This window comes from Rhinoraja longicauda, chromosome 13 (assembly GCF_053455715.1).
Source record: "Rhinoraja longicauda isolate Sanriku21f chromosome 13, sRhiLon1.1, whole genome shotgun sequence".
Lineage (NCBI taxonomy): Eukaryota > Metazoa > Chordata > Chondrichthyes > Rajiformes > Arhynchobatidae > Rhinoraja > Rhinoraja longicauda.
The window spans coordinates 31,151,905-31,165,201 of NC_135965.1; the positions used below are offsets into that span (position 1 = coordinate 31,151,905).

General features: G+C 38.0%; 1 protein-coding gene across 1 annotated transcript in view; it reads right to left on the minus strand.

Annotated features, from left to right (window-relative positions):
- LOC144599074 (NACHT, LRR and PYD domains-containing protein 3-like) overlaps nucleotides 1-10,074 on the minus strand; it is a 47,621-nt gene extending 37,547 nt beyond the window's left edge. The window contains exons 1-7 of the mRNA XM_078409796.1: nucleotides 8,492-10,074; nucleotides 7,269-7,355; nucleotides 6,106-6,192; nucleotides 3,369-3,539; nucleotides 3,111-3,281; nucleotides 1,895-2,065; nucleotides 461-631 (exon numbers count right to left, since the gene is read on the minus strand). Of these exons, the coding sequence (XP_078265922.1) occupies nucleotides 461-631; nucleotides 1,895-2,065; nucleotides 3,111-3,281; nucleotides 3,369-3,539; nucleotides 6,106-6,192; nucleotides 7,269-7,355; nucleotides 8,492-10,074 (2,441 nt within the window). The remainder of the gene's footprint in view (nucleotides 1-460; nucleotides 632-1,894; nucleotides 2,066-3,110; nucleotides 3,282-3,368; nucleotides 3,540-6,105; nucleotides 6,193-7,268; nucleotides 7,356-8,491) is intronic.
- Between the last annotated feature and the right edge of the window lie 3,223 nt (nucleotides 10,075-13,297).

Consider the following 13,297-nt stretch of genomic DNA (forward strand, 5'->3'; position numbering starts at 1 on the left):
AACACAGTGGTACCATGTTCAGAGAAAACACTCAACCCCACCTCAACTCAGACAAACTCAGTAATGCCGAAGCTCCAAATATTTAAGTACTATTAAGTGGGATGATGATTTCCTACCCACTTCTTCCAATCTGCAAAGCTATCAAATATGTAATTATTCAGGACTTTTTGTGCATCCACTCAAAACAGATATCTGAACCAAGTGAGGTGGGATCCACAGCACATTCACAATGATACTGCACCACCTTCCCTTTCTCCCCATTGTCGATTCTATTCTTGTAATTTTTGCTTGACTGCAAACAATATATCATGGCCCCTTCTGTTGTCTGAATAATCCCCAGGTGCATGAGAGGTAAATATCCAAATCAGGTTCCTTAATATAATAGCGTATCAATTTGCCTCAAAATCCTCAATTTATACAAGTTCAATGGAAGGATAATTAAAACTGAAATCAATCTTACCTTATTACCTGTATAGCACAATTATTATCCTTCAGGGCTGCAACAAGTGACTTCACTCCTGAATCTCGTAGGTTGTTGCTAGCCAAGTTGAGCTCAGTCAGCGTAGAGCTAGCTATGAGGGCACTTGCAAGATCTGGGCAGCAAGCATTTGTCAGGTTGTTGCGATACAGCCTGCAAGAAACAAAGAAATAATCTCACCAATTGTGTTAAATCTGCACATATGAAAAAATCCTTACTTTAATAGTAGTGTGGGTGCACCTGGAAAACAGCCAAACAGAATGAAAGTATTAATATTAAAATATGAAATATATTCACACTTCAACTTCACACACTTAATATTCAATGTAGTTTCTGTAAGTGTTGTTATTGTAGTTTTATAAGTCCTGGAAATTTCCAATTATAGGAATACAAAGAGCAAAACTAAATTACATTAAATCAACTTAATGTGTGGTGCTGATTGAGGCTCAAGGCTAGGTGACCGGAAGATTTAAAATTCTTTAAATAATGACATGAGATCTTTTACATTCACCAAAACAGACAAAGAGGCTTGAACCCACTCTAGTACTTCTTTGAAAGGCAGCACACCCATCAGAACAGTGCCAGATTTATAAATCCACCTACGTTATCAGCTTACTTCCAAACTTCTGAGACACAAATGCAAGAATGCACTAAACCAACATGAAAAAGCCAACATAAGTTTAGTTTAATGAATTGTAATATTTTTTGATTGTGTTCATTATGGTGTTATTTAGACACTTTGGATTTGGCTGGAATACCTAACAAGAATATTAGCAGGCATAGTAACAAACTTTCTCCCAATGCAATTCACATGAAGAGGATTCCTTTCTCCAAATGTTTTTAAACTGCAGACACACAAATTTAATCTTTAATGACAAAGCCTCTCAAGTTCAAAAAATGGAAATGGAATGTCATGATGTATTGTATATTCATCTTTGAAAATTACCCTGCCCTCTGACAGGTCCATGTCGACATCCATGTAACCAAAGACACTATGCTGGGCAAAGATGCTGACCATCAGAGAGGTGATTCAGGTGGGCAAATTTTTAATTATTCCAAATGACTCGAATATTTTAAATGCCTCTTTATTATTTCCATGATTTCTCTGGGAATCTGTATATTTAAAACATTCTAACATAATAGGCAGACATTTATTTAATATTAAACTGACAAAAAAACAAAATTCAACATCGATCACATTTATCTAGACAAAATTTGTTTCATTCTTTAAAGCGCCAATAAAATTGCAAATCCCTCAACATAAAATCATTCCTTCATGAAGCAGACTCTCACAGACACAACAGGGAGTAATTGAAACCCAGATATCTGGTAACGGTCATATATCTTAAGAGTTTACCCTCTTGTGTGAAACTTTCACAAATCAATGTGCATAAATTAATGTCAAAGTTTAGTTACCCCAGAGTTTGTAATTTACAATTGGAATCTTTCAATGCTTCAGATAGGCGCTGAATGCCTACATCTCCAAGATTGTTGTAACCCAATTCCAAGTGTATCAGTCTCTGGCTTGTTCTGAGAGTGGAGGCGAAATACTCACAGCATTCCTCTGTTAAACCAGTTTGACGTAATCTACAGTAGTCAAAAACAGAGTTCAGCAATTAGATGCAAGGAAAGAGGGCTGCAACTGAATTAAAGGACAGGGAACACAGATGGAGAATAAGACTGCATTTATGATCAAAGAATAACACCAGAGGTTGGGAACATTAAAATGTTTTGTTCAAATAAATTTAAAGGAGCAGAAGGATAAGATTTGTCTTACAATATTGTTAGTAAAGCAATGAAAAATATTTTGTTGATGGAATTCGTGATTTGGATAGGATGAATACAAGAAGCCATCTCATAACTGCTACCCTGAACTAATTTTCTTATAATTTGTTCATATATTTGAGGGCTTTATAGGTATAGCATTCACTTTATGTGTCTCTGCCTACAAGGTAAAATTAGCGATAAGACCTAAATAAATTGAATAGCTTTTACTATATTATCTCACCACCAGCCTGGTCAGATACAATGTAGTTAAGATACAGAATTAACCATCCTTTATTATCTGTCATCAACAATGTCAAGGAGAGCTTTAGGTTAAAAACAGAATAAAGTTCCCCCCGATATTTCCAATGATGTGCCCCAGTTCAATTTAAGAAATACCACAGCTTTCAGATATTTCCATGATCAACTGGTAGTATAAGAAAATAACTGCAGATGCTGGTACAAATCAAAGGTATTTATTCATAAAATGCTGGAGTAACTCAGCAGGTCAGGCAGCATCTCAGGAGAGAAGGAATGGGCGACGTTTCGGGTCGAGACCCTTCTTCAGACTGAAGAAGGGTCTCGACCCGAAACGTCGCCCATTCCTTCTCTCCTGAGATGCTGCCTGACCTGCTGAGTTACTCCAGCATTTTGTGAATAAATTCCATGATCAACTAGTCAGTTGCTTCTTTGATTCTAATCATTCATTTAGCACCAAATATAACAGAAACTATATCAAATATGTTCAAAAACTTTTATTTCTCTTTCTATTTTTTTCTTCTATAAACTCCTTCTGTACCAACTGCCAAATACAAAAATTGGAATGTGTTTACCAGTAGATACAACAAACAGAGATGAGATTACCTACTCTAATTTCTCCAATTTACAGCCGTCATTCTTAATTGCAGTGCACAGTAGTTTAATTCCAAGGTCACCAATTTCATTGCATCCAAGGTCCAGGTTTCTCAATGACTGGTTAGTTTTCAGAGCAAGGGCTAGTTCCTCACAGCAGCAGTATGTAAAATCATTGTCCCACAACCTGCACAAATCACATAGACATCCATTAAATACTGGCAAAAATACCCATAAAGAGTACAATTAGATTGGTATTATTAAAGCCACCTACCCCAATGTTTCAGTCTCACAATCAGTGTCCTTCAATGCAACAGAAAGTTGCTTCACTCCTGCATCTTTCAGTCGGTTGTATTTCAGATCTAACTTTTTCAGAATCCGATTTGTCCTTAAAATTGAAATCAAGTCTTCACCACACTGTTCTGAGAGATCATTTCTACCTAGACTGTGAATGATACAGACTTTATTAAGGTATCATTCTTGGTCCAAATTCAGAATCCAATTTTTCACAACAGCCACACATATAACAATTACAAAACCATTAAAAATGTCCGACAATTTATCAACAGTTTATCTAATTATTTGTATTGGTTTATTATTGTCACATATACCAAGATATTGTGCAAAACTTTGTAAAAATTATGCATAGACCCATTTAATAATATAGCGTGGAAGAAGGCCACAGTCCACCAAATCTACATGAACATTGAAGGTTTGTTTTGTTGAGAGGGTTTTCATTTTGTAGCCATTATTGTAAGATGTGATTGTGATAGGACGTGCAATCGAGTTCCTCTACTCACAAATGAGAAATAATATACAGTGCCCACCATAACGTTTTGGACAAAGAGCCATCATTTATTTATTTGCCTGTGAACTCCACAATTTGAGATTTGTAATAGAAAAAATCACAAGTGGTTAAAGTGCACATGGTCAGATTTTAATAAAGGCCATTTTTATACATTTCGGTTTCACCATATAGAAATTACAGCAAAGTTTATACATAGTCCCCCCAATTCAGGGCACCATAATGTTTGGGACACAGCAATGTCATGTAAATGAAAGTAGTCATGTTTAGTATTTTGTTGCATATCCTTTGCTTGCAATGACTGCTCGAAGTCTGCGATTCATGGACATCACCAGTTGCTGGGTTTCTTCTCTGGTGATGTTCTGCCACGCCTGTATTGCAGCCATCTTTAGTTTATGCTTGTTTTGGGGGCTCGTCCCCTTCAGTTTTCTGTTCAGCATATAAAAGGCATGCTCAATAGGGTTTAGATCGGGTGATTGACTTGGCCACTCAAGAATTGACCGTTTTTTAGCTTTGAAAAACTCCTTTGTGGCTTTAGCAGTATGTTTGGGATCATTGTCTTGCTGTAGAATGAACTGCCGGCCAATGAGTTTTGAGCCATTTGTTTGAACTTGAGCAGATAGGATTTGTCTATCCACTTCAGAATTCATTACGCTACTACCATCAGCAGTTGTATCATCAATGAAGATAAGTGAGCCAGTACCTTCAGCAGCCCTACATGCCCAGGCCGTAACACCCCTACCACTGTATTTCATAGATGAGGTGGTATACTTTGGATCTTGGGCAGTTCCTTCTCTCCTCTATACTTTGCTCTTGCCATCACTTTGATATGTTAATCTTCGTCTCATCTGTCCACAAGACCTTTTACCAGAACTGTGGTTGCTTTTTTAAGTACTTCTTGGCAAAATGTAACCTGGCCATCCTCTTTTTGTAGCTAACCAGTGGTTTGCATCTTGCAGTGTAGCCTCTGTATTTCTGTTCATGAAGTCTTCTGCGGACAGTGGTCATTGACAAATCCACACCTGACTCCTGAAGAGTGTTTCTGATCTGTCGGACAGGTGTTTGGGGATTTTTCTTTATGACAGAATTCTTCTGTCATCAGCTGTAGATGTCTTCCTTGGCCTGCTAGTCCATTTGCAATTAGTAAGCTCACCAGTGCTCTCTTTCTTCTTAATGATGTTCCAAACAGTTGATTTTGGTAAGCCTAAGGTTTGGCTGATGTCTCTAACAGTTTTATTCTTGTTTCGCAGTCTCATAATGGCTTTTTTGACTTTCATTGGCACAACTTTGGTCCTCATGTTGATAAACAGCAATAAATGTTTCCAAAGGTAATGGAAAGACTGGAAGAAAGATTGGGTGCTGAGCTCTCTTATACCTGCATCAAGGAGTCAATTGAACACATCTGAGCAATTACAAACACCTGTGAAGCCATGTGTCCCAAATATTATGGTGCACTGAAATGTGGGGGGTGGGGGGATGTGCACTAATCACCATTTTTTTTCTATCACAAATCTCAAATTGTGGAGCACAGAGGCAAATAAATGAATGATGGGTCTTTGTCCCAAACATTATGGTGGGCACTGTGGGTCTGATCCAGAGCAAAGACTGCCTAAACTGCCTCATCAAGAAATCCCAAGTGCGGCGCAGAATGGAACAGACACACAGCAAAGGTCCTTATGGATATTTTGGCAAACATGAAAAATCCACCAAGAATTACGCAGTTACTTTGCATTGTGACCTTTCCCAAAATGCTTTACAGAAGCACGATCAAAACAAAATTTGCCATTAAACTACATAAGGAGATGATAGCACAGATCACCAAAGGTTTCACCAGATAGATAATATTTTAAGAGAGGCAGCGAGATGGCTGGAGATTTATAGGGAGAATCCAGAAGGTTTGGGCCCTGGTTGACGGACACGAATGCAGGTAGTAGAATGATTGGAAATGATTCTGAACTAGACGTAGAAAAATTCAGATGCTGCTTCTGGGATAGAGAACATTACAGAATAAAGGCAGGACAAGATATATTTGAGAACAAGCATTAAAATGAGCACAAAGTTGTTACATATGAAGTATAAAAGACAATGACCATCCCATAAAAAAAACATAATTTTGACAGTAGAGTGGGAGGTGAATAAGGAGGAAAGTTTTCTTTAATGGTCTGCGGTAATCAAAAGGATTTGAGAAGCAACTCGGTTGTCTTACATTAGTGTTTCTAGCCTGCAGCTTGGTTTCATCAGTGCAGCAGCCAACTTTTTCAGGCCCAAATCTCCCAGTGTGTTATTCATCAAGCTGGAATGTAATTAAAACACATTTACAATCTAGCCATAAAACAAGAGCATGCAAATGCTTGATCATACTTGATCCTTAATCATTGGCAATCTGTCATACATTGCAAAAAAAAGGCATTTGGCCCACTGTTTCTAGAATGATCAACATGCATCCATCTACACTAATCCTACACAAATCTCACTATATTCTCTTCACATTCTCCCCAATTTCTCCCAGATTCTAACATGCATACACACTAGGAACAATTTACAGTGGTTGATTAACCTACCAACCCGCATGTCTTAGGATGTTGGTGGAAACAGGAGTACCCAAAGGAAACCCATGTTATCACAGGGATCCCAAGTTATTACAGTGTAATCTCCATATAGGTGACTCCAGAGGTAGGGATTGAAACAGTGTTGCTGGAACTGTGAAAGAACAGCTGTACTAGCTGCAATACTGTGCTTCCCCACTATCCTTAATATACAAGAATTTCCATCTTTGTTCATTGTTTAGTTTGACTGTTTGAAAATTATGGGCCTGGAGTCTGAAAAGAGCCATTATTGCTGTTGCTTCTTTTATGACAAATGGTAAATAAGAGACCCATGATCTATCAGCAATGAGATAATCGGATCAGAGGTTTAATTCTATGAATGTGGCTAATGAATAACAGCATGTACATCCCCTACACAAATTTAACAAGCAAAAAATTCTATATTCAGTGCAACTTCAGACACTTTTTTTTCTTCACAGAAGGTAGTGAGTGCCATGAATGTGCTGCTGGAGGGTGTTGGTGGAGGCAGATACAATAGTTCAGTGGACGAAGCTTTTAAAGAGGCACATGGATATTCAGGGTATGGAGGGATCTGGATCATGTGCAAGCAAATGAGATTAGATTATTTTGGCATAATGTTCAGTTTAGACATTGTGGGCTGAAGGGCCAGTTCACGTGGTGTACTTTTCTATGCTCTACATTCTATGTGATAACCAACTGTGATTGAGGTAAAAGACATATGATTACGCTACATCTGACACCTGGTTCTTATATGATGTAAAAAATAGTTAATCAAAGGTTTTAATGCCAAATTAGAGCTTACCATAACTCCTTGGTTTGATTTTTAGTAGAGAGCAGCAGTGCACTGATGGAATTAATCATTTCATCATCCACAATAGTGCCTGTTAACCTGGAGTTCAAAGGACATGTTACATGGATGAAATAACCTTTACAAAAGAGCAGAAAAGAAAAGTGCACTGGTACTTATTTTTCTCTCTTTCAACTGGTATTGCGCATGAATAGTTTGAGGTCTGGACCTATGGTCTGATGTTAAAGCATTGTTGCATTTAACTTGCACCCCCCAATTTCTTAAGTACCTGCTGTGGGAAAATGGTGTAAGTAATCATTCTTTAGTTCAGTGTGTGATTCAATGTGCCACCCCACCTTAGAGTATGAGGCACAATATCCGTTCCAGTGTTCTACTCAGCACCAGATTAGAAGAGATATCATCTGATTCACTTTACCATCTTGATACAAAATTGAAAGGACAATATCTGATCTATTGTGCAAATTAGTACCACAATTTGAAAGGGCAGGGTCTAATGTCTAGCTCCTGAATATAGAGTAACAAGTGTCTAAACTACTGTACTAACAAATGCAATAAAATAAAAGGACAATTAGTTGGCAAAGGAGTTTAGTGTTTAGAGATTAAGCATGGAAACAGGGCCTTTGGCCTATCGAATACATGCCGACCATTGATCACCTGCACACTAGTTCCTTATCCCACTTTTGCATCCTACACACCAGGGATAATTTACAGAAGCCAATTAACCTACAAACAAATGTGGAACAAAACTGGATCACCTGGAAAAAACTCACGCGGTCACAGAGAGATCATGCAAACTCAGCAGAGCCAGCACCCATAATCAGGATCAAATCCAGGTCTCTGGTGCTTTGAAGCAGCATCTCTACCACTAAGACACTGTGCCAGAGCTAAGTTGCCACACCACCCTGATACTATGAGAAACTGAACAGGTTTGGCGCACATCATTATTATGAAGCAGGTAACAAAGGAAAGTATAAATCCAGAAAATACTCCAAAATCCTCCTGTCAAACTGCTCACTTGATCAGATTACCATGCAATTCTTTTATAAACATTTCAATGGTGTTTCATCAGACAATAAGTTTACATACTCAGCATCCTTATTCTAAGTAACTAAATTTTAAATCATTGTGTATGTTCACTTTCTAAGTTTGGATTTAAAATAACATTTATAATCCCTATGTTACAAAAAAAATAATTATTTTTGAATAAAAATACTTACGTTATTTTTTCATAATATTTAATAACTGGTGAAAGTCTTTTCAAGCCATTCGGCGTTGTTCTACATATAGATAAATCAAATTCTTCCTTGTCCATATCAGATGTTTTCAGAACGAAAGCCAACGCTGAATAATCAGCAAGTGACATTTTTCGGGCGGATAGCACTCCATGCTGGATAGACCTAATGATCTCGTTCATGAGTGATTTGTCATTCAGTTCATTCAGGCAGTGAAATAAGTTGATACACCTTTCTGGATGGATGTCCTGATGCAGCAGGTCCTTTATGTAGTTACTGGTATTCTGCAAGTCATCCTCCCAGTCCTGTATGTTGAGGAGGAGACCTTGTAAGCACTTCTGAATCCTTTTTTTCCCCAACCCACAGAGAAATTGTAGAAAGAGATCCAAGTGGCCAGTGTGACTTTGAATTGCCTCATTGCAGGCATTTTTACAAACCTGAAAAAAGGTGGACTTTTGAAAGATTTCCCAAAAGCGGCTTAGCATGTTGCATGACATCAAGTTGCGTTTCTCGTTGTGATAAGATACAAAAATATAGAGGGCGGCAAAATATTCTTGGACTGTAGTGTGAACGAATGAATAGACACACTTGTGGGAAAGAGGAGTGTATTCAATATAATATTCTCTACAGAATCCACTAAAGATGGATGAAATATCAACATTGAAGGATTTTAAATCTTCTTCACAAAAGACAAAGGTTTGAGACTTTAGAAATTGAAATGCAAGCTTGCCCAAATTTAGTAGTGCCATCTGATCAGACTGAAACAACTGAAAGGTTTTCCCAACCTTTTCTTTTCCATGACCACGATGTTGATGGTGGTATGTTACCATGACAATTAAAAAATTGGTATAAACCTCAGTTACTGTATTGCCACTAAATTCTTCAGCACAGCATGACTTGAAAACATGTTCCAGAACAGTGGCCAAAATCCAGCAGAAAGCAGGCACATGGCACATCATCCAAAGACTGCTTTTCTTCCTCACCAGTTTTATAATTTTCTCTGTCAGTTGCCTGTCCTGACATTTCCTCAAGAAATATTTTTTCTTTCCTTCATCTTGGAATCCCTGTATTTCTGTCACTTTATCGACGTAAGAGGATGGGATTTGGTTCATTGTCAATGGGCGTGTTGTTATCCAAACAGATGCTGAAAGGAGGAGGTTGCCTTTAATGAGATTTGTCAAAAGTGACTGGAGAGGTAGAAGCTTTGCTATATCAGAACACACTGGGGTGTTTTCAAACTCTAAGGAAAAGCGACTTTCATCAAGCCCATCAAAAATAAACAGACAGCGGGCAGGATCATCCAGAAAAGTCTCGCTCAGTTGCTTCATGTGTGGGTAATGTTGTTGCACAAGCTGCACCAGGCTTAATCTTTCCTCAGACATTAGATTGAGTTCACAAAATTGAAAGGCAAACACAAAATCAAACTCCTGGTGTGCTTTCATCAATGCCCAATCAAGGAGGAACTTTTTAATATAAATAGTCTTCCCAATGCCTGCAATCCCTTTGGTTATAACAACTCTCAGTTGCCGTTGCCTTTCGATGGGTCTGAAAATATCATGGCATTTCATAGAGTTAAAATATGCCTCACCACATCCAGGTACTGATAATTCAATTTTTGCTATCTCATGCTCCTTATAAAGTTTTCTATATTCATTATCAGTGATCCAAAGCTCAGTAAATCTCTCAAGAAGGTAAATGCGCTCCCCTACAACAGATGTGTAATCAGTGATGTACTCATATTTTTCTGTTAAGAACTTTTTATGATGGATTTTAATTTGTTCATATGGTTCTTCTACAAGTAAAACAGAGAGAAGATTTTACATTTGGCTTATGTTACCGGCAGACAATACTTGTGTTTATCTTAAAAATAAAACTATACAGAATAAAATTGTCTTGATACATGACAGGTTATGTACAATTTAAAGTAGCAATACTTCATAACACAATAAATTCCTTCCAAAGCATAACATTCTTCAGCCTCCCAAACATAAATTAGAAATTATGGGACATTTCCATTTGCTTTACACATAAATTGTGTCAATTTATTGTTAAAAATACTTTGGTGTCAACAACTTTGCATTCTAAGTTCACATTCCCACAAACTATGCCTCTCATAATTTGATATACAGTACTTCTATCGGGTCTCCCCCCAACCTCAGGCATTACAGAGAAAACAACCCAAGTCTGTCCAACCTCTCCCTGTAGCTAATACCAAATATCCAGGCACCATTCTGTTAAGCCTCTTCTGCACCCTTTCTAAAGCCTCCACAACTTTCCTGTACTGGTTTAGAAACAATCATACGCATTCAAATGGTTCCTACAGACTGACTTTGGAAGTTTCTGCAATGTTGCAACTCAGCAAGCAGTTAACCTCTTAACATTATACATAAAGCCATAGCAGCCTTGAAAGTACTAACTACCCTTTTGTGGCCTTCAGACTATCTTGAGAAAAAACCCTGTGGATGTTGGAGATTTAAAAAAAACAAATGCTGGAAGTACTCAGGTCTGTCAATATACGTGGAGGGGAAAACAAGAATAAACATTTCACATTTAAAAAGCTTTCACCATACTCTATCAGGTTCCCTGATAATACTTGAAATACCTGAAAACCTGTCAACAAATTCTAAAATGGTCTCATGCCCTCTCCTACTGGATGGAGCAATAAATGAGTTCCCTTCGTCTTCGCCTTCCACTTCACAGCATTCCCATTCAACGGATCATCCTTCACAATTTTTGGTATCTTCAATAAGATGCCATCACTAAACGCACCTTCCCTGCCCCTTTCTTTGCAACACTTCCAAACAACTGAGTCCATTATTCCATCCCGACCAACCATTCTCCTTCTTACTGTACTTTCCCAAGTAATTATAAGAAAGGCAACACTGTCCTTTTACCTGCATGCTCCTGCCATCTGGAGACCCAAACTGTGCCTCCAGGTGAATGATTCACCAACATTTTTTGTAATTGAGGCCCAATGTAAGCTTGAAGAATAGCAATTCATCTTCCAGATTCAACATCGAATTCTAAAACCAAGTAACACACTTTACTTGTCTGTATCAGAACTGGCCAATTTGTATCTATGAAGCAGGCTCTGATTTTTTCCTCTCTATATTATCAGAGCTTGACCTACCAGGCATGCTCTAGAGCTCTGCAATTTTTCAATGTCGTTTGTTTGTGCTCTCAGTCACTAATGGCCCTCGTTTCACAACTTTTACGTTTTTAGTTCAGTTTATCTAACTATTTCTGTTAACCAATCGAAAGAATAACCTCAATTACATCTTATCCCACACACCCTATCAGAAATATTCCCTTTGACCTATAAATGTGTTCCCTATCGTCTCCGCTGCTTACAAACCACTTGTTTTTGCTCTTTAAAATTCTGACAAAGGGGCTTTTGTTGTTTCTTTTACCACAGGTGCTGCTTGATCTGCTGCGAGTTTTCTACATTTTCTCGTTTTATTTTAGATCCAAATTTTAAAAACGGGACAAGAAAGTAATAATGTCTGGATCACTATCTGAGTACCGTTTCAAGTAAATAAGGATCAAATACATGATTTAAAGGTCAGTGTGGAATAAATAGGGCACTCATGGGACACCTCACAAGAATTGGGAAAAGAAAAGACTTCTGTTAGAATGGGCTTTACTTGAATCAAACTGGAACAATGAACTAGCAATTCAAATAACTAGGCCTGTAAATAAGAATTTAAACTAAATCGGGGAGATGGGAATTTATCGGAAAACAGATATTTTTAACAAGATAAGCAAAAAATAGAAATAGATAATCCAATTGCTGTCACTGAAGCATGGTTGCAAGTGGTCATATTTGGAAAGAAAATATTTGAGGGAGACATTGGGTAAATGAAAATAAGAGCTCTGATGTTAAAGAATGGGATGAAGGGAAAAAAAAATCTTAGTTCAGAAAGTGGAGTCAATGTGAATGGAGCTAAGAAATATGAAGTGGCAGAAATAGTTAGGAGTTGAAAGTAGGGCCACAGACAGTTGTGGTAATAAAGAATATGGTATAAACCAGGAAATGAGAAGGGCATCTAGCAAGGGTAACACAATAATCATGAAGCCATTTAATCTATATATAGACTGGGAAAAAATAAATTAACAGTAATAATGTTGAGGTATGCAAATTTAAAAAACTTATAGAAACCTTGATCTGGAACAGGATTAATTGTCACCTGGAGGAAAATAGATTAATTAAGGCAAGCTAGCATACAGTTGCAAAGAGCTGCACAGGGGCGCAGGAGTAGAGTTGCTGCATTACTGTGCCAGAGACCCAGGTTTGATGCTGACTATGGGTGTTCTTTGTACAGAGTTTGTATGTTCTCCCTGTGACTATATGGGTTTTCTCTGGGTGCTCTGGTTTCCTCCCACATTCCAAAGATGTAGACGTTTGTAGGTTAATTGCTTCTGTACTTAATAATAGAAGGAATCAAGATATTTGGAGACGGGTTCTGTGGGGCAGAAGCATCCAAAAATAATGAGTATGCCAGGGCAGTACTGTTTGTGGAATTTGGGAAGGAGATGGAAGTGGGCACAGCAGGGCTGAGGAACTATTAGGTTGGAGGCTGTGTGGGAGATGTCCGCCATGGTGTTCGGTGGTTAACGCTCAAGGGGTACGTATGAGGAGATGTCCGAGAGCTAGAGTTTGTGTAAGAAAATAACTGTAGATGCTGGTACAAATCGAAGGTATTTATTTCACAAAATGCTGGAGTAACTCAGCAGGTCAGGCAGCATCTCAGGAGAGAAGGAATGGGTGATGTTTCGGGTCGAGACCCTTCT